General features: G+C 38.5%; 1 protein-coding gene across 1 annotated transcript in view; it reads left to right on the top strand.

Annotated features, from left to right (window-relative positions):
• Positions 1-10,069: 10,069 nt before the first annotated feature.
• The window catches only part of LOC120100835 (vomeronasal type-2 receptor 1-like), a 31,491-nt gene continuing 13,750 nt past the window's right edge, over positions 10,070-27,810 (top strand). The window contains 3 exon segments of the mRNA XM_039103698.2: positions 10,070-10,305; positions 22,130-22,421; positions 25,445-26,314. Coding sequence (XP_038959626.1) covers positions 10,070-10,305; positions 22,130-22,421; positions 25,445-26,314 — 1,398 coding nt within the window.

The raw sequence follows: 27,810 nt of genomic DNA, 5'->3' as shown, positions 1-27,810 counted from the left end.
GTGGATACTCCTGAGAAGTCAGAGGAGACTACCCTCTGCCCACAGTCCAGTCCCAAGAGGGAATCGCATAGTGCCACCTGTGCCCACTGGGTACAAGGACTTACAAGCAATCAGGGACAGGACCCTTTGATTCCTGCCCATGTCTAGAGCTGGAAGACAGTCTTCAGGAGCACATACACACCTCAAATCAAAGCACCTGTTCTCAGGAAAGACTGAAGGAAAACAGGAAAACAGTTCTACAGGAATGCTGACACACAGGCCCATAGAAGTGTTAAGCCACCATCAGAAACAACAAAACAAGCAAACAACAGAGACAACCCAATGGCTAGAGGCAAGCAGTGGAACTTAAGTAACAGAAACCAAGACTACTTAGCATCATCAAAGCCCAGTTCTCCCGCCAAAGAAAATACTGGATATCGAAACACTCCAAAAAAGCAAGATTTAGATTGAAAATCACATTTTTTTGATAATGGAGGACATTAAGAAAGACATAAAGAAATACCTTAAAGAAATGCAGGAAAACACAAGCAAATAAGTAGAAGTCCTTAGAGAGGAAACACAAAAATCCCCGATAGAATTACAGGAAAACACAACGAAACAGGTAAAGAAATTGAAAATGGAAATAGAAACAATAAAGAAAGCACAAAGGAAGACAACACTAGATATAGAAAACATAAGGAAGACACAAGGAGCTGTAGATACAGGCATCACCAACAGAATACAACAGATAGAAGAGAGAATCTGAAGGGCAGAAGATACCATAGAAAACATTGACACAACTGTCAACAATAATGTAAAACACGAAAAGCTCCTAGCTTAAATGATCCAAGAAATGCAAGACACAATGAGAAGATCAAACCTAAGGATAATAGGTATAGAAGAAAGTAAAGACTCCAAATTAAAGGGCCAGTAACTATATTGAACAACATTATAGAAGAAAACTTCCCTAACCTAAAGAAAGAGATTCCCATAAACATACAAAAAGCCTACAGAACTCTAAATAGATTGGACAAGAAGAGAAATTCATCCTGTCACATAATAGTTAAAAACACCAAATGCACAAAACAAAGAAAGAATATTAAAAGCAGTAAGGGGAAAAGGTCAAGTGACATATAAAGGCAGACCTAAAAGAATTACACCAGACTTTTCACCAAAGACTATGAAAGCGAGAAGATCCTGGACAGATGCCATACAGACAATAAAAGAACACAAATGCCAGCCCAAGTTACTATATCCAGCAAAACTCTCAATTAGCATAGATGGAGAAAATAAGATATTCCATGATAAAACCAAATTTACACAATATCTTTCTACAAATCTAGTTGTACAAAGGATAATAGATGGAAAACTCAAACACAAGGGCAGAAACTATACCACACAGAAAACAAGAAGATAATTTCCTTGCAATGAAACCAAAAGAGAGACAAACAAAAATAATTCCACTTTTACCAACGAAAATAACAGGAAGCGACAATCACTATTCCTTAACATGTCTCAACATCAATGGACTCAATTCCCCAATAAAAAGACATTGACTAACAGACTGGATATGTAAAGAGGACCCAGAATTTTGCTGCATACAGAAAACTCACCTCAGAGACATAGACAGACACTACCTCAGAGTAAAAGGCTGAAAAACAACTTTCCAAGCAAATGGTCAGAAGAAGCAAGCTGGAGGAGCCATTCTAATATCTAATAAAATTGACTTTTCAACCAAAAGTCATCAAAAAAGATAAGGAAGGACACTTCATATTCATCAAAGGAAAAATCCACCAAGACAGACTCTCAATCCTAAATATCTATGCTCCAAATACAAGGGCACCTACATACATAAAAGAAACCTTACTAAAGCTCAAAGCACACATTGCACCTCACACAATAGTAGGAGATTTCAACACCCCACTCTTATCAATGGACAGATCATGGAAACAGAAATTAAAAAAGACATTGAGAAACTGTCAGAAGTTATGAACCAAATGCATTTAACCAATATTTGTAGAACATTCCATCCTAAATCAAAAGGATATACTTTTTTCTCAGCACCTCATGGAACCTTCTCCAAAACTGACCATATAATGAGTCACAAAACAGACCTCAGCAGATACAGGAAGAAAGAAATAATCCCATGCGTACTATCAGACCACCACGTACTAAGACTGGTCTTCAATAACAATAATAATGACGGAAAGCCCATGTACACATGTAAGTTGAACAATACTCTACTCAATGCCAACTTAGTCAAGGAAGAAATAAAGAAAGAAATTAAAGACTTCTTAGAATTTAATGAAAATGAAGATGCAACATTCCCAAACTTATGGGACACAATGAAATCAGTACTGAGGAAAACCCCATAGCTCTGAGTGCCTACAAAAAGAAACAGGAGAGAGCCTATGTCAGCAGCTTGACAGCACACCTAAAACTCTAGAATAAAAAGAATTATATAATCGCAAGAGGAGTAGAATGCAGGAAATAATCAAACTCGGGGCTGAAAGCTACCAAGTAGAGACAAAAAGGACTATACAAAGAATCAACAAAACCAGGAGCTGGTTCTTAGAGAAAATCAACAAGATAGATCAACCCCTAGCCAGACTAACCAGATGTCACAGAGAGTATATCTAAATTAACAAAATCAGAAATGAAAAGGGAGACATAACAATAGAATCTGAAGAAATTAAAAAATCATCAGATAGTACTACAAAAGCCTATATTCAACAAAACTGGAAAATCTGGAGGAAATGGACAATTTTCTAGACAGATACCAGGTACCAAAATTAATTCAGGAACAAATAAACCATCTAAACAACTCTATAACTCCTAAAGAAATTGAAGCAGGTATTAAAAGACTCAAAAACCAAAAAGAGCACAACTCCAGCTGGGTTCAGTGCAGAATTCTATCAAACCTTCATAGAAGACCTCCTACCAATATTATCCAAACTATTCCACAAAATTGAAACAGATGGAGCACTACCAAATTCCTTCTATGAAGCCACAATTACTTTTATACCAGAAGCACACAAAGACCCAACAAAGAAAGAGAACTTGAGACCAATTTCCCTTATGAATATCGATGCAAAAATATTCAATAAAATCCTTGCAGACCAAATCCAAGAACACATCAAAATGATCATCCATCATGATCAAGTAGGCTTCATCTCAAGGATGCAGGGATGATTTAATATATGAAAATCCATCAATGTAATCCACTATATAAACAAACTCAAAGGTGAGAACCACTTGATCATTTCATTAGATGCTGAGAAAGCATTTGACAAAATTCAACACCCCTTCATGATAAAAGTCCTGGAAAAATCAGGAATTCAAGGCCCATATCTAAACATAGTAAAAGCAGTATACAGCAAACCAGTAGCTTATATCAAACTAAATGGAGAGAAACTAGAAGCGATCCCACTAAACTCAGGGACTAGAAAAGGCTGCCCACTCTCTCCCTACTTATTCAATATAGTACTTGAAATCCTAGCCAGAGCAATCGTACAGCAAAAGGAGCTCAAAGGGATATAAATTGGAAGAGAAGAAATCAAAATATCACTATTTGCAGATGATATGATAGTGTACTTAGGTGAGCCCAAAAGTTTCACCAGAGAACTATTTAAACTGATAAACAACTTCAGCAAAGTATCAAGGTATAAAATTAACTCAAACAAATTAGTAACCTTCCTCTACTCAAAGGTAACAGGCTGAGAAAGAAATTAAGGAATTGACACCCTTCACAGTAGTCCCAAATAATACAAAATATCTTGTTGTGACTTTAACCAAGCAAGTGAAACATCTACATGACAAGAACTTCAAGTCTCTGAAGAAAGAAATTGAGGAAGATCTCAAAAGATGGAAAGGTCTTCCATGCTCATAGATTGGCAGGATCAATATAGTAAAGATGTCCATTTTTTCCAAAAGCAATCTACAGATTCAGTGCAATCCCCATCAAAATTCCTACTCAATTCTTTAAAGAGATAGAAAGAACAATTTGTAAACTCATTTGGAATAATAAAAAACCCAGGATAGCTAAAACTATACTCAATAATAAAAGAACTTCTGGGGGAATCACCATCCCTGACTTCAAAGAGTATTACAGAGCAATAGTCATACAAACTGTATGGTATTGGTACAGACAGGCAGATAGATCAGTGGAACAGAATTGAAGACCCAGAAATGAACCCACACAACTATGGTCATTTGATCTTTGACATAGAAGCTAAAATCATCCAATGGAAGAAAGCATGTTCAACACATGGTACTGGTTCAACTGGAGGTCAGCATGTAGAAGAATGCAAATTGATCAATTCTTATAACCATGTACAAAACTTAAGTCCAAGTGGATCAAGGACCTCCATATCAAACCAGATACACTCAAATTAGTTGAAGAAAAAGTCGAAAAGAGTCTTGAACACATGGGCACTGGGGAAATTTTCCTGAACATAATACCAATGGCTTATGCTCTAAGATCAAGAATCAACAAATGGGACCTCATAAAACTGCAAAGTTTCTGTAAGGCAAAAGACATTGTCATTAGGACAAAACGACAACCAACAGATTGGGAAAAGATCTTTACCAATCCTACATCTGATAGAGGGCTAATGTCCAAAATATGCAAAGATCTCAAGAAGTTAGACTCCAGAGACTCAAATAACGTGATTAAAATATGGCGAACAGAGATAAACAAAACATTCTCAGCTGAGGATTATCGAATGGTCAAAAAGCACCTAAAGAAATGTTCAACATCCTTAGTCATCAGGAAAATGCAAATCAAAACAACCCTGAGATTCCACCTCACACCAGTCAGAATGGCTAAGATAAAAAACTAAGATGACAGCAGATGTTGGCAAGGATGTGGAGAAAGAGGAACACTCCTCCATTGTTGGTGGGATTGCAAACTGGTACAACCACTATGGAAATCAGTCTGGACGTTCCTCAGAAAATTGGACATTGCACTACCTGAAGACCCAGCTATACCTTTCCTGGGCATATACCCAAAAGATGTTCCAACATACAACAAAGACACATGCTACACTATGTTCATAGAAGCCTTATTTATAATAGCCAGAAGCTGGAAAGAACCCAGATGTCCTGCAACAGGGTAAAACAGGCAAAAACTGTGGTACATCTACACAATGGAGTATTACTCAACATCAAAAACAATGACTTCATGAAATTCATAGGCAAATGGATGGAACTAGAAAATATAATTCTGAGTGAGGTAACTTAATCACAGAAAAACACACTTGATATGCACTCATTGATATATGGATATTAGCCAAAAAGCTCAAATTACCCAAGATTCAATCCACAGACCACAGGAAGATCAAGAAGGATGAACAAAATATGGATGTTCCAACTCTTTCTTAAAAGGGGAAAAATATCTATAGCAGGGAATATGGAAGCATAGCTTAGAGGAGCAACTCAAAGAATGGCCATTCAGAGCCTGCCCTACATGTGGCCCATGTATATACAGCCACCAAACCTAGATAAGATTGATGAAGCTAAAAATGAATGCTGAAAGGGACCGGATATAGAGCTCTCCTGAGAGACACATCCAGAGCATGTCCAATATAGAGGTCAATGCTAGCAGCAAACCACTGAACTGAGAACAGGACCCCCTTAAGGGAAATTAGAAGAATTGAAAGAGTTGACGGAGCTTACAACCCCACAAAAACAACAATGCCAACTACCCAGAGCTTCCGGGAACTAAACCACTACCAAAAAAACTATACATGGACTGACCCAGGGCTACAACTGCATATGTAGCAGAGAAGAGACCTGTTGGAACACCAGTGGAAGGGAAGCACTTGGTCCTGCCAAGGTTGGACCCCCAGTGCAGTGGAATATAGGGGGGAGTAAGGGAGATGTATGTGGGGGTAATACCCTATGGGGTAAGGGGATGGGAGGGGTTGGCAGTTTATGGATGGGAAATCAGGAAGGGGAATAACATTTGAAATTTAAGTAAATGTATCTAATAATTTTTTTAAAATGAAAAGCTGCTTCTAAAAGGAAGCACCATGCAGGGCACAGCAAAGTCTGAAAGAACATTCTTTTACCGAGTATGGAGTGACTTAGAGCAAAAGGTAACCTGATCTCAAAATCTTCCTAAATAAAAGAGCACCAAGGATACATGAAACCAAGTGCAGTGTTGACTTCCTTTTCAATACAGAAAGTTCTGCATAAAAAAACAAGGCAGTATTTACTGTGTCCATGCATATACTGTCAAAGCACAAGCATTACAACTATTCAAAAATTAACTGGGATTCAAACTGGTTAAAAACCTGCAGAAATTCTATTGGGAAATATAACAGGCATGCGATGTTTGATGACCTGTGGCTGGCCAAAGGCTGTGATGCACAAAGAGTTTACCATGGCAGATGTGATGCTCTGTCTTCTCAGAATCCGAACACCATTCATCAGCAATATACATGGGTTATGATCTTTCACTAAATTCATAAAACCTTTAAATACTCTTTGTATATATTGAGGAGACTATAGTAGGCTCAGGTGTTCTCTATGCTTATTGGCAAAGACAAGTCTGAACAGAATCTCTCCCTATTTATAGAGGACTGACTGATTATTGCCAGAGCTCTTAGAAATATGCAAGGATGAAACCCAGCAAGGGACACTGGAGGAACACACAGTCACATCTCAGACCCAGGAGGCTATGAGTGTTTTTACACAATTAATCACGATGGTTACTTGTATCAACATCCCTATGGCATCATTTGTCTGAGTTCAGGGATTCTTAAAGCTAAGTTCAAAATACTTTGAGAGAAACAATGTCATCTTAATAGGCAATAAAACAAGTTTCTTACTGATAACTCTGAGAGCATTTATGGTAGTACGGCATTGAGTTTGATTCTGGAAAATATACACCCACAGACAGAGATTTTCTGTCACTCAGAGTAAAAACTTGGGAGTGCTGGGATATTGAAGGGAATAAAGAGACAACTAGTGAAGAGACTAGAGCTAGACTCTAAGCTCTCAGATTTCACTCATGCTCTTTCCTTTTATGGGACTAAAAGAGATCACAGGCTTTTGTATCCCTATCCTAGCTTGCATTTGGCAAGGAAACACTTGTCTTCTCATTTATGAAAAGAAAACCAAAACAATCAGCTGTCATGATGTACTTAAAAATGAAGTATTGAGTTCCAATAGTTGGGCATTTCACAAAACTACTCCCAAAGAGAGTAGAGAGGTGGCCTTTTGTCAACTTAGTTGACCTTTGTTGAATTCCATGGCATTAGGATGAAATTACTGTTCCTCTGATAGAAATAAACCAGTATTCTGAAGGGTTTCAAATTGGACACTAAATGCTGCTAAACAAATCAGAAGCCTCTTCAATCTGAATCTAATTCATGATTTGAGAAAGACGAAGTCACGAGGAAACCATTTTAAAGTATAAAATATTCATTTAAAAAACAATATAACTTAATAACATTTCTTAATAATATTATCAACTCAAGAACACCATTTCCTGTGAGGATTAGGACAAGTCACTGTGGGTGATAAACATAATTTGCCAAGAGGTATCCTTGGCAACCAAATGATAATTGTCTCAACACATCTGCCCTCTGTGAAGAAAGAGAGGCCAAGCTTGAGTGAGGCATCCTTCTGAGGTATTCTGGTTAGGTTATGGACTGATCCCAGAAGCTCAGTAAAGATTCTCATATTGGTAACACTGAGGAACTACTGGATAGTGGTTCCCTATCCAGTAAGACATTTGATTAGATGAAGACAAACTCTGAAGAGCATATAGATAGAGAGCCCCTGAGAATCAGGCTATTCACTATATCTGGTCAGCAATACCTTGAAAGTATAAAGGATATTTTGTGAGGCCCACAAACTTTGAAAAATGAAGACTCTAGACATGGCATTCAGATAGCACTTGGTCAAGGCAAAAGCGTCACTGCAGGGTGACTTTTGAGAATTGAGCCAGCATTAGGGAAGCACAGACTCCTAGTAACCTGTAGGTTAGAAAAAAGATCCCCTTTTTGGGAAACTCTGGAGTCAGTGGAAGATGAACTATGCTTAAGCCACAATTAATAAATCTTTCATTGAGGATCAGGTAGAGGTAGTCATGTACTTCATAGTGAGCTATAGCTAGGATGACTGATAATTCTAATGATATCATGTGAAAAACAAATGCATGTTAAGGTTACAGTAAGAAAAGTACTTGTGAAAAAATTGTTTTTAAAATGAGAAAAGATTTCTTTCACTGCTATATTTTTATTCATTGTAGAAATAAAAGTCATATTCTCATATTCAATGAGATAATATAGAGAAATATGAAAAGGTTAAAACTTGCATAACATATATCCCTCTAGTGTGTTGTGTAAGCATTGATTATCATTGAAATGAATATGGAAACACTAAGGTAACTGGTTGTAAAACCATAAGAGAGAGGAAAGCCCAGCTTTTGACTTCTTACTCACAGGGACTGCTTTTTACGAAAGGACTGGAGAAATGGATCAGCAGTGAAGAGGACTGACTGCTCTTCCAAAGGTTCTGAGTTAAATTTTCAGCAACCACCTTGTGGCTCACAACCATCTGTATGGGATCAGATGCCCTCTTATGCTCTATAGGAAACCAGCTACAGTGTACTCACATAAAATAAATAAATCTTCTTTAAAAAAGATATGAGAGAGGAGAAGAAGTAAAAAAGTGTGGGTAAATTTTAGAAATTGGGAGTTTAATTTTAAGTGTTACTTTGCTATCTTTTTTTTTCTTTTACTGTGTTGGGCTTTGCTTTGGTCAGTGAATACATTCAGAAGTAAGATACAGGACCATTATATCCTAGTGTGTAACTAGATTATAGCTGATTTTAATTTCTCTGTGTAGTACTTTCAGTTTAATATTAATTTTAATATTAAAGTAAAACTTATACAACAAGGATTTTTAAAAAAAATTATTCATTCATTTTACATACTAACATCAGCCCCTGCTTCTCATCCCAGTGCCCCCCCCCAACACTGATCTTCCAATTCCCTGCTCCCTTTTTAGAGGAGAAGGGGAAGAACACCCAATATCATCTTCTTATCAGGTTCCTCCCAGGTCCCTTTGCCTCACCCCATTCCCACAATCACACATCAAGTCACTGCAGGATTAGGCATATCCTTTACCACAGAAGCCAGACAAGGTTGTCCAGTTAGGGAAACAAGGTGCAGAGGCTGGTAACAGATTCAAGATCAGACCCAATTCAGATATTGGCTGACTCACTTGAAGACCAAGCTGCACTGGGGCTACATGTGTGCAGGCAACATAGGTCCAAGTCACACTCTCTCTGTAGTTGGTGGTTTAGACTCTGCGAGACCCCACTATTGCCCACAAATATTCCACAAGACTCCCTGAGCTCCATATGATACAGTGCATAAATTCAACCTTCTAAGTAAAATTTATACATCAAGGTTTTTTTTTCTTAGATTTCTACTGGCTCTTTAAAATGTTGTTGGGAGAAAAACCATGTGATCAAATGTTCCACACATTTTTCATGATCCAAAACTTGTACTGAATTTCATTTTGATAACATTCTATGAATTTTATTCTAAGAAGGAGAAGGGAAATGTTTGAAAATGAGCAGAGAGGAAGACTGGGAGACTTGGAATCATGGTACGTTGACCTGGAAACAAGAAATTTGCCTCTGAGTGAGGAAATAGCAAGCAAGGGAGCAGAAATGGCTGGAGATGTGGCTCCACACCGGATTGCCTGCCTAGCATAAGATCATGGAGTTGGCTGCAGTGAGACTTGATGAGGCTGACAAAACCATACAAGTGGGAACAGTCTCTACCACTTAAAGTAACATTCAAACTCAATCCCATGAGTCCGTCCCTACCATTGCAAAGCATACAGGATAACCAGGTAGCTCCTCCCAGAGGATTGCTCAGCTCCTATTCCAGATCCATAAATTGCAACTGATTGTGACATCTGTGTCTACAACATGAAATGATTTCCTCAGGAGCAGCAAGCAGGTCACTAGGTTAGGCACACGCACACTCCAACACTCCGTTACGGTGCTTCCTTAGAACCTGCGTCACTTCAACACTTTCATTATCCTCAGGGTCACCAGATTAAGATGGCTAGCAGAAAGAAGTGCTTGATTCTGGGATTAACTGTATTTTTGTGGCTTGGATTGTATGCTCAAAATGAAAACCAGAATGAGACATGCAGGTTGCTGCGCAAATTTAATTTGACTGGATACGTAGAAGCTGAAAACCATACTGTTGTTATTGGAGGGCTATTTCCTGTTCACTATAGGACCATGCCAACAAGTGACTCTGATGAGGAATTAGAATCACCCATGTGTGAGGGGTAAGTCAATGATAATATTTTTTATTCACATAATTTTTATGGCCAGAAAAGAATGGATAGCTTGAAGTCTATATTTCAGTTTAAGTTCTAACTTTGGCACTACCTGCCTTTATCTCACTTTATATGGGGAGTGGTTTGCTGTGGTTGTTTCTCAGAAATTCGCTCCTTAGAGTTTCTCTTGGACCAGCAGTAGCAGTATCTAAAAGCTTGTTAGACGTATAGAACCAGGAATTGCATACCTCCTTAGCAGAAGAAAAGGTACACATTCAGACCTCTGCTGCTGTGTGTGAACACTGAGATCTGAGGAGCAGAGGTGCTGCAGCTTCACTATTCATTGTTACAAGATAAAGTTCAAGTGCGCAGTCAGGAACTCTGCCTTGTGTCTGAGGAAAGGTTCATGATAGGATTCTGACTTTAGGAAAATCTGTCCCTACTGCTGTGTCGTGAGAGATATCATAACAAAAAACTAGAATTACTAATACTGAAATATAGCAATTACTGTCAGAAAAAGAAAGGTGAGACAGTCCATACGTCTGTTTTATATGTATCTTACAAACATACAAACATACACAGATTAGACATAAAAATAATGCCAGAAATTAAAAGCAAACAAAAGTAATAATATCTGATTCCATGGCCATCACAAAGCATTTTTATTTTTATATCCATTTTTGAGTCTTTTGAGAATAAGTTTATGATTATCAATAGTATGAGGGGACCAGGGGAAGTAATTATATTCAACATTGGACATTATACAGCAGAATTTCCATGATGCTGTGTGATCATTATAGCTGTCACAGTTTCTTACATTGTTATATCTATTTCAGTCACAACTCCCTTACTGTCATACATGTTTCAAATCCAAGTTATTATTGGATGGAGCTATCTTCAATACCACTACTAAAAAATGAGATGTGTGATGAGTCCCTAATGATACTTTGTTAATCTCACTAAAAGATTTCCATTTTACAGTGAAAGAAAGTAGGAGTGAGAGATGATTCTGATATCACAGCAGCAGATCATCCCTTAATCACAGCTGTCTCCTCTTTATCATAATGTCCAACACTAAATTTCCAAGATTTGAATTACTTGGTTTAGTCTCCAATTTTAATAGAACTTTGGAAGATTATTTTCAACAAAAGGTCACATGTGAAATGTAATAATACCTTTTTATTGATATTATTTTTCTTTTTGGTTTGCAGAGATAGATCTTTTTTTTTTATTAACTTGAGTATTTCTTATATACATTTCGAGTGTTATTCCCTTTCCCAGTTTCCGGGCAAACATCCCCCTCCCCCATCCCCTTTCTTATCGGTGTTCCCCTCCCCACCCTCCCCCCATTGTCCCCCTCCCCCCAACAGTCTAGTTCACTGGGGGTTCAATCTTAGCAGGACCCAGGGCTTCCCCTTCCACTGGTGCTCTTACTAGGATATTCATTGCTACCTATGAGGTCAGAGTCCAGGGTCAGTCCATGTATAGTCTTTAGGTAGTGGCTTAGTCCCTGGAAGCTCTGGTTGCTTGGGATTGTTGTACATATGGGGTCTCGAGCCCCTTCAAGCTCTTCCAGTGCAGAGATAGATCTTATCATTAACCCTAGTGTGCCAGTAAATTACAATGTAGGCTAGGCTCGTTTAGAAATTATAAAATTCCTTCTAATTCTACCTTATGCTGTGATTACAAGTATGTACATCATATTCTAGGTTTTCGAGTATTTCAATATAAATTCTTTGCCTATTACAAAGAAATTTATGAATCTGGATAGATGATGGATCAGTAGTTAAGATGACTGGTTGCTCTGCCAGAGGACAAGAGTTCAATTCCCAGTACCCACATGGCAGCTCACAACGCTCTGTAACATCATTATACAGACATAGAGGAAGGCAAAACACCAATGCAAATAAAATAAATCAATTATAAAAAAGAATTAATTCAGCATATTATGAGCGAAATGATGTGAGAATTAAAAATATTCTTTGGAAAAAGTAATTTCATCACTATGGTTTTTAAATATCTGTTTAATATTTAAAATTATGACTTGAGTGGATATTCTTTAGTTTTATATTTTTAACATATATCTTTAAAATTAGTTCCACATAATTCATTTTCACCATTAACATTCCACAGCTCCCCTATTCACACTCAGTTCCAATGTTCTCCAAATATTTTATATATTTTTCATGTAACAAAAAAATCTCCTAATGTAAGAACTCCTGTACATGATTCATTTTATGTAGAATTCAGAAGCTAGAGTGGATCAAAAATACTGCTAATTTCATTGTGTCATCATTTATTTAACAGTAACTGACTGCTTCATAAATACAAGATTGGTTTTGTAGATGTTTGATATGGAAACCAAAACTATTGTAAGAAACGAGTTTCAGGAGACCATAGGTTAAATTATATAAAAAAGGAAGATTTTTATTATTCTGCAAATATTACAACAAAATGATGCAAAGAAGAGGGTTCATATATCTTGCTTTGGTTTAGGCATACACACATTAAATTTATGAAATGTTTGAAGAAAAATGACACATAGTATGTAGTAGTACTGTGGCAATCATAATAGAAACCAAGGAATGAAGAAATCTCCCCCCAAACCTCACCTATTTACTTTGAGATGTTTTCCTTGTTAATCTTTAAGGATGCCCCATCCTTTCTATGTAGTTTTAATCATTGTAGGATAGCTATTGCCTATTTCAATGCCTTTAAGTTCACACTACTGTATCATCTCTCTATTGAAGAATTATTTCAAAGTAGAAAATATTCCCATACAGCTGAGAAGCCACCACACCACTGGATGTTGAAGATTATTCCAGTTTTTCCAATATTGTAAATAACCCATTTTGGGACAGATAGCTTTTTTCATTCTGAAAAAAATAACTTTGACTAATTTAAAGATACAATTATAAGCTCAGGCAGGTGGATATTTTGTAGACCTTGAAATGAAATTAATGTTAATTTTGTGTGTTTGTTATCTATCTATCATCTATCATCTATATATTTATCTATCTATCATCTCTGTATTGACATTACAGGCTGACCACCACACCTCCTTTTCTCACAGAATTCCCCTCATAAAATATCTCCCAACATTAGTAGTAAGATAAGTACTTTTTCACCTGTGAGAATGAGGATGTCACTCCACCTCCTGGGTATTAACCCACCCTGGCACATCAATTCACTGCAGGACTAAAAATATTCTCTTCCCCTGAGGTCAGACAGTACAATCCATTTAAGGGAACTGGACCCACAGGCAGTCAACAGAGTCAGGGTCAGCCCCTAGTCCAAGTCTTGAGAGACTGTCATGAAATCTAAACTATGTCTGCAACATTGTGCAGGAACCCAGGTCTAGACCTCATATGCACTTTGTTTGGGAGTTCAGTCTATAGGACCATCCAAGAGTCAAGATTGGCTGATTAGTTTTAGTGTGAGATGTGACAACCTTTTTGGTTTGGAAAGCATTTAAGAGACATCTGGAATTGTTTCAACTTCTAAATGAATCCAGGAACCTCAAATCACTACAGGACTGTGTACATCCTCTCACACTGAAGCCAGCAGAGAGGAGGCTTTGGTCACATGTCTTGAAGACTGTAAGAGATCACAAATACCAGCACAGACTACTATAACAAGCAAAACTTTCATCATCATAGATGGTGAAATCAAGATATTCTGTGACAAAATCAAATTTAAGCAACGTACATCCTAAAACTCAGCCCTTAATAAGCACTAAAATTGAACTTCACTACAATGAGACTAACTACACACAAGAAATAATTTCACACAAGTAAAACCAAGAGAAGAGAAACCAACACATGCTATGATAACACCAACATCAAAATAACAGAAATTTCTGATTGTTGTTCATTATTATCTCTAAACATCAATGAGCTCAATTCCCCTATTAAAAAAACACTGGCTAACAGAATGCATGTGTAAAGAGGAAAAAACATTCTGCTATATTCATGAAACACACATCAACAAAAAATGGATATTATCTCATAGTAAAAGGTGGAAAAAGTTTTCTAAGCAATGAGAAACAATAACACACTGGAGTAGACATTCTATATTTCTTTTAAAATGTACTGAGCTGGAGCCCAAACCTCGCTGATCCCGGCCCACATCTCCCTGCTCCCAAACCCCATGCGATAGGGAGCTCACAGCCAGGAAAGGTGGGCACTCCTGAGACTGTAAAGCACGAGAGACCACCAATACTGCCCACCCCTGCCCACATCCCTGGCCCAAGAGGAAACTGTATAGGGCCTCTGGAAACAAGAAGATAGGGGCACTCAAGCTGCAGGTCCCCTGCAGTCCAAAGACCGCCCAGATCTGAAGGGACCTAGTCAACAGCTCCCTGGACCCAAATCCCAAGGGAGAGAGAGCTAAACCTTCAGAGGGGCAGATATGCCTGAGAAGCCAGTAGAGACTACACTCTGCCCACATTTCTGATTCCAGAGGAAAACACCTAACGCCATCTGGGACCCCTGTGCACAAGGGCCCAGGAAAAAGCAGGGCAGGCCTTTCTGGTTGCTGCCCTCACAGAGAGCTCAAACGCAGCCCGCCAGGAGCAACTTCAGCCACAGGAACAGAGGTAAGACCAACTTTTCTGCTCCAAGTGACATGCCTGGTAGACTCAGGACACATGCCCATTGGAATAGGTGAAGACCAGTAGACAGGAAAGACGACACGCCTGAGAGAAGAAAACTCTGTTCCCATAACTGGCTGAAAGAAAACAGGAAAACAGGTCTACAGCACTCCTGACACACAGGCCTATAGGACGGTCTAGCCACTGTCAGAAATAACAGAACAAGGTAACACCAGAGACAACCTGATGGCAAGAGGCCAGTGCAGGAACCCAAACAACAGAAACCAAGAATACATGGTATCATCGGAGCCCAATTCTCCCACCAAGGCAAACACTGAATATCCAACCACGACAGAAAAGCAAGATCTTGACTTTAAAACACAAATGACCATGATAATGGAGGACTTCAAGAAAGACATAAAGAACTCACTTAGAGAAACACAGGAAAACATAAATAAAAAAATAGAGGCCTATAGAGAGGAATCACAAAAAAACCTGAAAGAATTACAATAAAAAATAATTAAACAAGTGAAGGAATTAAAAATGGAAATATAAGCAATAAATAAAGCAAAAAGGGAGACAACCCTGAATATAGAAAACCAAAAGAAGACACAAGGAACCGTAGACACAAGCATCACCAACAAAATACAAGAGATAGAAGAGAGAATCTCAGGAGCAGAAGATTCCATAGAAATCATCGACACAAAGGTCAAAGATAATATAAAACAAAAAAGCTACTGGTCCAATCCATACAGGAAATCCAGGATTCAATGAGAAGATCAAACCTGAGGATAATAGGTATAGATGAGAGTGAAGACTCCCAGCTCAAAGGACCAGTAAATATCTTCAACAAAATCATAGAAGAAAACTTCCCTAACCTAAAGAAAGAGATGCCCATAAACATACAAGAAGCCTACAGAAATCCAAAGAGATTGGACCAGAAAAGAAACTCCTCCCATCACATAGTAGTCTAAACACCAAATGCACAAAACAAAGAAAGAATATTGAAAGCAGTAAGGGAAAAATGTCAAGTAACATATAAAGGCAGACCTATCAGAATTATACCAGACTTCTCATCAGAGACTATGAAAGACAGAAGGTCCTGGACAGATGTCTGTCATACGCACCATAGGAGAACATAAATGCCAGCCCAGGATACTTTATCCAGCAAAACTCTCAATTAACATAGATTGGGAAACCAAGATATTACATGACAAAACCAAATTTACACAATATTTTTCTACAAATCCACCCCTACAAAGGATAATAAATGGTAAAGCCCAATAAAAGGAGGCAAACTACACCTTAGAATAAGCAAGAAACTAATCACCTGGGCAACAAAACAAAGAGAGGAAAACCACACAAACATGATCTCACATCCAAATACAAATATAACAGGAAGCAACAATCACTGTTCCTTTTTTTTTTTTAATAACTTGAGTATTTCTTATATACATTTCGAGTGTTATTCCCTTTCCCGGTTTCCGGGCAAACATCCCCGTCCCCCCTCCCCTTCCTTATGGGTGTTCCCCTCCCAACCCTCCCCCCATTGCCGCCCTCCCCCATTGACTAGTTCACCAGAACTAGTAGTTCACCAGGAAGACCTGTGCCGCCCCTTCCGGGAGCTTCAGTGCACCAGGGTTCCAGATGGTCTTTGGCTTTTTCCTCTGGCGTCCGAGATGTGTGTGCAGGGAGCAGTCTCTTCTGGTTTCCCAGGCTTGTATGCCTCTCTGAAGGTTTAGCTCTCCCTCCCACGGGATTTGGGTGCAGAGAACTGTTTATCCGGTCTGTTTCTTTCAGGTTCCAGCGGTGTCTCAGGCAGGGGTCCTGCCGCTCCTGGGCCCTCCCCCATGGGAGCCCAGAGGCCTTATACAGTTTCCTCTTGGGCCAGGGATGTGGGCAGGGGTGAGCAGTGTTGGTGGTCTCTTCTGCTCTGCAGCCTCAGGAGTGCCCACCTGACCAGGCGGTTGGGTCTCTCTCTCACCCGGTCTGGGGGCAGAGCACAATCACTGTTCCTTAATGTCTCTCAACATTAATGAACTCAATTCCCCAATAAGAATACATAGATTAAAAAACTGCATACACAATGAGGACCCTGCATTCTGCTGCCTACAGGAAACACACCTCAGAGACAAAGACAGACACTACCTAAGAGTGAAAGGCTGGAAAACAAATTTCCAAGCAAATGGTCAGAAGAAACAAGCTGGAGTAGCCATTCTAATAGCAACTAAAATCGATTTTCAACCAAAAGTCATCAAAAAAGATAAGGAAAGACACTTCATATTCATCAACAGAAAAATCCACCAAGATGAACTCTCAATCCTAAATATCTATGCTCCAAATACAAGGGCACCTACATATATTAAAGAAAGCTTGTTAAAGCTCAAAGCACACATTGCACCTCACACAATAATAGTAGGAGATTTCAACAACCCCACTCTTATCAATGGACAGATCATGGAAAAAGAAATTAAACAGAGACGTAAACAGACTAAGAGAAGTCATGAACCAAATGGACTTAAGAGATATTTACAGAAGATTCTATCCTAAAACAAAAGGATATTCATTCTTCTCACCACCTCATGATACTTTCTCCAAAATTGACCATATAATTGGTCATAAAACAGGCCTCAACAGACACAAAAAGATAGAAATAATGCCATCAATCCTATCAGACCACCATGGGCAAAAACTGGTATACAATAACAATAAGGGAAGAACACCCATATATACATGGAAGTTGAACAATGCTCTAATCAATGAAAACCTGGTCAAGGAAGAAATAAAGAAAAAAATTAAAGACTGCTAAGAATTTAATGAAAATGAAGGTACAACATACCCAAACTTATGGGACACAATGAAAGCTGTGCAAAGAGGAAAACTCATAGCTCTGAGTGCCTGCAGAGAGAAACAGGAGAGAGCATATATCAGTAGCTTGACATCACACCTAAAAGCTCTAGAAAAAAAGAAGCAGATACACCCAGGAGGAGTAGAAGGCAGGAAATAATCAAACTCAGAAGCTGAAATCAACCAAGTAGAAACAAAAAGGACCATAGAAAGAATCAACAGAACCAAAAGTTGGTTCTTTGAGAAAATCAACAAGATAGATAAACTCTTAGCCAGATTAACGAGAGGACACAGAGAGTGTGTCCAAATTAATAAAATCAGAAATGAAAAGGGAGACATAACTACAGAATCAGAGGAAATTCAAAAAATCATCAGATCCTACTACAAAGGCAATACTCAACAAAACTTGAAAATCTGGAGGAAATGGACAATTTCCTAGACAAATACCAGGTACTGAAGTTAAAACAGGAACAAATAAACCATTTAAACAACCCCATAACTCCTAACGAAATAGAAGCAGTCATTAAAGGTCTCCCAACCAAAAAGAGCCCAGGTCCAGTGGGTTCAGTGCAGAATTCTCACAGACCTTCATAGAAGACCTCATATCAATACTATCCAAACTATTCCACAAAATTGAAACAGACGGAGGGCTACCAAATTCCTTTTATGAAGCCAAATTCACTCTTACACCCAAACCACACAAAGACCCAACAAAGAAAGAGAACTTCAGACCAATTTCCCTTCTGAATATCAACACACAGATACTCAATAAAATTCTTGCAAACCGAATCCAAGACCACATCAAAAAAATCATCCACCATGATTAAGTAGGCTTCATCCCAGGCATGCAGGGATGTTTAATATATGGAAAACCATTAACATAATCCACTATATAAACAAACTGAAAGATTAAAAACGACATGGCCATATCATTGGATGCTGAGAAAGCTTTTGACAAAATTCAACACCCCTTCATGATAAAAGTCCTGGAAAGAACAGGAATTCAAGGCCCATATCTAAACATAGTAAAAGCCACATACGGCAAACCAGTAGCTAATATTAAACCAAATGGGGAGAAACTTGAAGCAATTCCACTAAAATCAGGGACTAGACAAGGCTGCCCACTCTCTCTCTACTTATTCAATATAGTTCTTGAAGTTCTAGCCAGAGCAATCAAACAACAAAAGGAGATGAAAGGGATACAGATTGGAAAGGAAGAAGTCAAAATATAACTATTTGCAGATGATATGATAGTATATTTAAGTGATCCCAAAAGTTCCACCAGAGAACTACTAAAGCTGATAAACAACTTCAGCAAAGTGGCTGGGTATAAAATTAACTCAAATAAATCAATAGCCTTCCTCTACAAAAAAAAGAGAAACAAGCTGAGAAATTAGGGAAACGACACCCTTCATAATAGTCCTAAATAATATAAAATACCTCGGTGTGACTTTAACCAAGCAAGTAGAAGATCTGTATGATAAGAACTTAAAGCCTCTGAGGAAAGAAATTGAGATCTCAGAAGATGGAAACACTCCTCCATTGTTGGTGGAACTGCAGACTGGTAAAACCATTCTGGAAATCAGTCTGGAGGTTCCTCAGAAAATTGGACATTGAACTACCTGAGGATCCAGCTATACCTCTCTTGGGCATATACCCAAAAGATGCCTCAACATATAAAAAAGACTCGTGCACCACTATGTTCATAGCAGCCTTATTTATAATAGCCAGAAGCTGGAAAGAACCCAGATGCCCTTCAATAGAAGAATGGATACAGAAAATGTGGTACATCTACACAATGGAATATTACTCAGCTATAAAAAACAATGACTTTATGAAATTCGTAGGCAAATGGTTGGAACTGGAAAATATCATCCTGAGTGAGGTAACCCAATCACAGAAAAACACACATGGAATGCACTCATTGATAAGTGGATATTAGCCCAAATGCTTGAATTACCCTAGATGCACAGAACACATGAAACTCAAGAAGGATGACCAAAATGTGAATGCTTCACTCCTTCTTTAAAAGGGGAACAAGAATACCCTTGGCAGGGAATAGGGAGGCAAAGTTTAGATCAGAGGCTGAAGGAACACCCATTCAGACCCTGCCCCATATGTGGCCCATACATATACAGCCACCAAACTAGATAAGATGGATGAAGCAAAGAAATGCAGGCTGACAGGAACCGGATGCAGATCTCTCCTGAGAGACACAGCCAGAATACAGCAAACACATAGGCGAATGCCAGCAGCAAGCCACTGAAGTGAGAGCAGGACCCCCGTTGAAGGAATTAGAGAAAGGACTGGAAGAGCTTGAAGGGGCTCGAGACCCCATATGTACAACAATGCCAACCAAACAGAGCTTTCAAGGACTAAGCCACTACCCAAAGACTATACATGGACTGACCCCGTGCTCCAACCTCAAAGGTAGCAATGAATATCCTAGTAAGAGCACCAGTGGAAGGGGAAGCCCTCGGTCCTGCCAAGACTGAACCCACAGTGAATGTGATTGTTGTGGGGAGGGCGGTAATGGGAGGAGGATGAGGAGGAAAACACACATAAAGAAAGGGAGGGAGAAGGGTTAGTAGTGGTATGTTGGCCCAGAAACCGGGAAAGGAATAACAATCGAAATGTAAGTAAGAAATACCCAAGTTAATAAAGATGAAAAATAAAATAAAATAAAATAAAATAAAATGTACTGCAGTACTTATTTAGAAGATGTACAATGTTATCAGTGTGAAGTTGGAAATTAAGTAACAAGATGGTAGAAAATGTTCTGTTCTAGTCTCTTCTGCTTTCTGCTTCTCCTTTATCCTGTTACATCCCTACCTCTGTCTTAAAATTACTGATTTTTTTCTATGCTTGACTGCTTTTTCTACTTGTAGTCTGTCTCTGGTTGTAGTAACTTCTCACCCCTGTCTGCAGTGCTCTCCCAGCTCTCTATCATCCTTCAAGCTCTGTGTAACTGTTATAGTCTAAGATACATGGCTTTTAAATTTCTTTGCTCATACATCTATTCACATCCCAGTTTTGTTTGAGATAAATGCATGCACATATATATACATATATATATATATGTATATATATATATATATATATATATTGATTCTTCTTCCTTAAAGAGATCAACATTTTCTGGATAAAGAGGCAGAGAATAGCTTCTTGGTTACTGTATTTATAGTACACAGCACCAAAGGATCTCAACAGCTGAACACTAAATGAAAACAAAATCTGTACCAAAATAGAAATTCAATAGAAGGGCCTGGGGAGAAGCCTCATCTTGTAAAGATCTTGCCTTGCAATGAAGAGAACCTGAGTTAAAGTCCCACCCGAAACCAGCTTGGCATGGTGGCAATCTGCTACCCAAAGACTCAGTAAGCAGAATCAGGAAGACCACTAGGGCTTCCTGCAAGCCTGGGCTAGCCATGTCAGGATCCAGAATCAGTGAGGAACACTGTCTCCTACATTAAGGTGGAGAGTAATTGAGAAAGACATTTATCATTGCCATCTCTTCTCCACACATAACAGAATATGCACTCACATAGACAGGAAGAAAAATACAAGTTAATAGTAAATATCTGAATTACTTTGATGTATTTAAATTACAGGATGATTTAAAGTAAAGATATAAAATTAAATGGTACAGCTAGCTACAGAGCATAGCAAAAAATCAGTTATTCACATGATTGCTATGTGTTTTTGCTAAATTACGGTTAGAATACAGCTGAGAAGAGGACATGAAGAGAAGGTTTTGGTGTTGTTTCATGTTGAAGGCCTTGAAAGCAATGTGGTGATGAGATGCAGGGGCAGTATGTCCCTTTGTAAAAGACGCCAAACAATAAATCGGAAGCTGATATCTACATTTTTACATGAGAGTAACAGGAAGACAACTTCAGTTAAACATACGTCAGCAGCAAGTTGTATTTTGTAATTGAAGCATAGACTACAGAAATTTAAATTACGACTTTAGTAACGTCTGCTGTAAGGATTTAATGAATTATAATTATTTTATTGATATAATTACTATTCGGAAGGAAAAAGGCCCAAAATGAGAAAATCATTGTTTCCAGTGACAGGCAGTGAAGTGAGGAAGCCTGTTCTGAGAGATTAAGTTTGTTTGCTTAAGAGAATTGTCAATAAAAGAATAATTTTGAAAAGAAATAAGAACAAATTTCAAAATGTAGTAGCATAAAAGAGATATATAAGCCAAGAAAATGTAAGCCAATCACTTATAAAGAATTAAAACTTTGATGTGTACAGAAAATTGAGACACCTGTTGTTCCTTCAGCAAATGCTATAATCACTCACTCAACTGAAGCTTCTTCCGTGACCTGCTTTCTCTTTTCTAGGCCCATTAGTGGTCACTGACTCACCAAGGCTTTTCGTTTCCAGGTTTAATTTCCGGGGTTTCCGCTGGATGAAAACCATGCTCCACACCATCAAGGAGATTAATGAGAGAAAGGACATTTTACCTGAACACACTCTGGGCTACCAGATATTTGACAACTGTTTCTCCACCACCAAAGCAATGGAGTCAGCTTTGGTGTTTCTAACAGGTCAGGAAGAATACAAGCCTAACCTTAGGAACAGCACTGGAAAATACCTCGTTGGAATTATTGGAGCAGGAGGATCAACAATGTCAATTGCAGTTTCGAGAATTCTAGGAGATTATTACATACCTCAGGTATCTTGAAATAGTGTGCTTAAAAAGAAATACAAACACTTACCAGGAGGGGGCTGCACATGCCTTTAATTCAAGAACTTAGGAGGTAGAGTCAGCCTGTTTAACAAAGTGAGTGCCACAAAATTCAGGGATGTTGTACAAGGAAATGCTGTCAAGAAAGAAAGAAAGAAAGAAAGAAAGAAAGAAAGAAAGAAAGAAAGAAAGAAAGAGAGAGAGAGAGAGAGAGGGAGGGAGGGAGGGAGGGAGGGAGGGAGGGAGGGAGGGAGGGAGGGAGGGAGGGAGGGAGAAAGAGAAATACAAAGAGTATATAGAAATTATTGCACATATCTATGAGTCCTTAGATGCTGCCAAAAGATACAGAGAAAAGATTGAATCAGTCCGGGTTCTCCAAGTTACTCTGTTCACCCAAGCTCTGGCAGTGTGAATCACAACCTATTTAGAAGGAGATTGCTCAAACTGCTATAGTATCATGCTCAACTGACAAACATATTGACTGAGATCACTGTGTGGAGCAGGTTAGAGGTCATCCATAAATACTTGGTAGTTGGATGGTGATTGGAATAAAGCACATGGTTTCCTTTGGGTCTCTATTGATGCTTGAAGTCATAAGCAAAATCATACTGACATGCTAAAATGAGATTGGGATTTGACATTAATAGGATATTTTAAACCCAGAGAGATTGATATAAGTAAATACAAGAATAAGTAATGGCAAAGAATTAATTATTAGGAAAATAAAAGTATCTAGAATTATTACAAAGCCTGGGTCAGTAAAGTGTCGGGATGTGTTGACCTGATTGTTGAGCAAAATGATTGGTGAACCTGAAGTTATGGAAGATTCTACACTAACTTTTCCTTCCTCTATCCTACATTCCCTCCTCTTCTCTTCTTCTTTCTTCTTTGTTTCTGTCTTCCTTTATCTCTTTCATTCTTTCTTCGTCCTTCCAATCCCTCATTCCTAATTTCCATTATTCCTTTCTTTCCCTTTTCTTTTGTTACACTCCAGATAAAACCCAGGGACGGTTCCTTGTAGACAAGTGCTGAGTTAATGACCCATAATGTCCATCAACTACAGTATTTAATTTAGAGAACTTGAAATGTGAGTGAGAAGAAGAGAAAACAAAGTACAGTGGAAAAGAATGCAAGGAAAGGCGGGCAACTTGGCACATATCTTTGGGCTGAGTTTCATGCAGCTCATTCAAACTGCAGCTGCTATTGAGTTCTATCTGCCCTAAACTCTAATGAATTCATATATAGACTGGAAACCTTTAGTATATTTCTTCATAATGACTTTTAATCATTCTCAGAAATAAGAAAGTAATAAAACATATGTTTAAAATGTATATATTTAGAAACAAAAATTTTAGGTTATCAAGATATTTTCTTGTGAAAGAAACAAAGACTGAGTTGATCCAAGTAACAAGATTTTATATGATAAATAATTCACTAAACTTCAGAAATCTGATAGCACTCCTTCTTACTGGCATTCATTCCTAAAATATAGCTTCAACAAACCTGCTGTTTGTGTGGTTAGAAAGGAAACTACAAATATCAGAAGGCGGAATAAGAGGATACAAATGACAAGAGAAAAACAACACAGCAGGATTACAGTGTAAATGAACAGATCAATTGGACCTGGGGAGTTATAGAACATCACAATGAAAGTAATATTGTAAGAGAATGAGATTGGATGGTGAGAAGGTAAAATATGTAGGGTACTTGTCCGCACTTATAAGATTTGCTACGCAAAGATACCTGAAGGATTGTCAGGAATGCCTGCTCACCTGATCTCCATACTGAGGTCTCCTTAAATACAAAGAGCAAAGGAGGACTACTGAGGAAATGAGGAAGGCATGCCTTTCGTTTCTCTGACAACGTGCACTAAAAAGATAGTTTCTGGTAACTTTGTAGGACAAGGTGTTCACTCTTCTGATTGGAGTAGTCCATTCTTTCATGTCGCTCAAAACAAGTGTTAGGACCTACATATACAGGAGTCCTGAAAGCAGAAAACTAAACGACAAAAGAAAAAAACAGCATAATTAAGAGATCAAAAGTAAAACAAGAAGAATACCCAGGGACAAAGTCATGTAAGTGTGCAGATTGAAACTTGGAATCAGGCCATCATCTCTGCACAAGAGATGCTACAGATGATGAAGAGATTGGATATCCTGACTCAGTAAGTGAAAAATATCCAGCATGATGGAGGAAACTGCAAGAGAGCATTTTGAAACTGCTGGAGTCCCACCTATGTAAACTAGTGATACTAAGGGTTTTTATCTTTTTTTTTTTCTTTTTTTTTCGGAGCTGGGGACCGAACCCAGGGCCTTGCGCTTGCTAGACAAGCGCTCTACCACTGAGCTAAGTCCCCAACCCCAAGGGTTTTTATCTTAACAATTGGTAGTCCTGAAATCTTTTTGTTGAAGAGATGCCAAAGTGTATTTTTTTCAATTTTTTTTTAATTTATTTAATACTTAATAATAATTCTTTGGTTTCCGGGCAAACATCCCCTCCCCCCTCCCCTTCCTTATGGGTGTTCCCCTCCCAACCCTCCCCCCATTGCCGCCCTCCCCCCAACAGTCTAGTTCACTGGGGGTTCAGTCTTACCGGGACCCAGGGCTTCCCCTTCCACTGGTGCTCTTACTAGGATATTCATTGCTACCTATGAAGTCAGAGTCCAGGGTCAGTCCATGTATAGTCTTTAGGTAGTGGCTTAGTCCCTGGAAGCTCTGGTTGCTTGGCATTGTTGTACATATGGGGTCTCGAGCCCCTTCAAGCTCTTCCAGTTCTTTCTCTGATTCCTTTAACGGGGGTCCTATTCTCAGTTCAGTGGTTTGCTGCTGAAGCCAAAGTGTTATCAGAATTGTCCCCATCCCTACCCAGTAAGTAGAAGATCCAGTAGAAAGTTATTGTCTACATAAGGATATGAGCACAAAGGGATCACTGTTTAGCCCTCTCTCAGATTGTTGTTTTCATTTACTTTTTAGCTCCTGCTTTCCAGTAACTATAAATATTTCCAATTTTAGGTGGGCTATGCTTCATCTTCCCCAATTCTCAGTGACAGGATTCAATTTCCAAACATTTTTCGCACAATACCCAGTGATAAGTTCCAGTCCGAGGCAATCGTGAATCTGATAAGACATTTTGGCTGGGTCTGGGTAGGTGCTATTGCAACTGATGATGATTATGGTAAACACGGAGTAAAATCACTTAGGAAAAAAATGGAGTTGTCCAACCTCTGCATTGCTTTCTCTGAAACTATTCCAAAAGTCTACTCCAATGAGAAAATGCAAATAGCTGTTAATGAAGTAAAGAAATCCACTGCCAAAGTCATTGTGCTTTATGCAACTGACATTCATCTCAGCCCCTTTGTGCTGGAAGTGGTTCATCATAATATAACAGACAGGACATGGATAGCCAGTGAAGCCTGGATTACCTCAGCTCTCATTGCAAAGCCTGGGTATTTTCCCTATTTTGGTGGAACCATTGGATTTGCAATCCCCAGAAGTGTTATACCAGGATTAAAAGAATTTCTTTATGATGTACACCCTAGCAAGGATCCAAATGATATCTTGACCATTGAATTCTGGCAAACTGCTTTTAACTGTACCTGGCCCAACAGCAGTGTGCCTTACAATGTGGACCACAGAGTAAATATGACTGGAAAAGAAGACAGATTGTATGCCATGTCTGATCAGCTCTGCACTGGAGAGGAGAAACTGGAGGATCTGAAAAATACCTATCTGGACACATCTCAGCTGAGAATTACAAACAATGTCAAACAAGCTGTGTATCTTATAGCTTATGCCATGGATCTTTTAAGCAGAGCTGGCATAACAGAAGATTATAGGGAAAATGTAGCATGTCCAATTATACCTGACTTTGAGTCCGGGAAGGTATGTTATTTGATCCTATGATGTAGCATGATGTACAATCAAGACTTTACTCCCATGCTCATACCATTGAAATTGCTGACTTGCTTCCATATGATTTTATACCATCACAACTTATCTGGGTGACTTGATTGCTCAAGTCCACATTTTCTACCAAATTGCTAGGTTTGTTTTCAATGATAACAAACCTGTCTCACAAAAAAATTAATAATGCATTTTACAAAATAATCTGTTATTCTTCACAAAAATGAAATGTAAATGTGTCTAGGAGTAAAGCATGTGGTAGTGACTCTGGTTTCTTCCTTTGGTCTTTTTCCTGTTTCCAGCATGCATCTTGTAATCTAAGATCCCTACTTGGATTCCAAAACATCAGCTTCATGTGAGGCAAAGACTTTTATGTCCCTCCAGGTTAGGATGAGTCCTGGATATTTTACACAATTTTCCTTACACTTCAGAACTTTGTTTTAACAATTTGTCTTATCTATCTAAAAGAAAGACTAGAGAATGAGGTCTTAATACAATATAACATGATCTAGAAAAAAAAGAATGGATATCAGGGGATAAAGAGTATAGCTGGTATCTATGACATCCACATCTACTCTGTCTTCCTCAATCATCTGTCAAACAATTTATGTTGGTAAAACATGAGCAGTCTTGCAAAGACTTGTATCATCCATTTAATTCTTGCTTGTTTGTGTCCATCTCCACCCTCCATACACAAACACACACACACACACACACACACACACACACACACACACACACACATATTTAGAAAAGAAAGGGAACTTGAGCATCCCTGCTTTGTTCTTGCCAGCCCCACAAGAGGCCCACTTAACATCACTAATGTGTTACTTCTTATTCACCTGATCATTACCCCTTTACACTTATATAAAACACTGTTAATTTGCCAGAGGCTGGGACCCTTGCATTTCCATTTAACCTTCATTTTCAGGTTGGCCTGCACTGCATTCAGTGTTGGATGTTCTTAGTCACCCAGGTAACTCTTCATTCTGTGAATCTAAAAAGCTGGTAAATGTATCAATATAGAGTAGTTTTTAACGAAACCAAAGCTTTACGCAGTATTTACTTATGTTTTAAGATTATCCTACCAATAGTCAAGACTAGAAAACCATTGAAATTCTGTTCTTTACTTGAACATTTCTAAATTACACTGTTTTTGTCTCCTTCTTATTTTAACTCTCCTGTTCTTTCTCATCATTCCCCTCACGAGACTAGTTTACACTGTGTGCCCTGAATCAGTCTGGGGGACTAGAGCTATGCCCAATAGCCACCTGGCATTTCTAAATTCTTGAAAATTATTATTATGTTAGAGAAATATGTATGTGCCACTACCCAAAAAATCAAGCCAGTGAAACTGAAGGAAGGCTGATTAAGGCATGGTTCAGACTGTGGAAATCTTTGAACATGTATTTGCTTGATTGTTGATAAGGAGAAGGGAGGACATTTCATGGACTTAGAATATGTGTTTAATTTTC

The sequence above is a fragment of the Rattus norvegicus genome, chromosome 2, assembly GCF_036323735.1.
Source record: "Rattus norvegicus strain BN/NHsdMcwi chromosome 2, GRCr8, whole genome shotgun sequence".
Taxonomy (NCBI): Eukaryota; Metazoa; Chordata; class Mammalia; order Rodentia; family Muridae; genus Rattus; species Rattus norvegicus.
The sequence above is the reverse complement of the archived record's forward strand: the minus strand, read 5'-3'. Positions and strand labels throughout refer to the sequence as shown.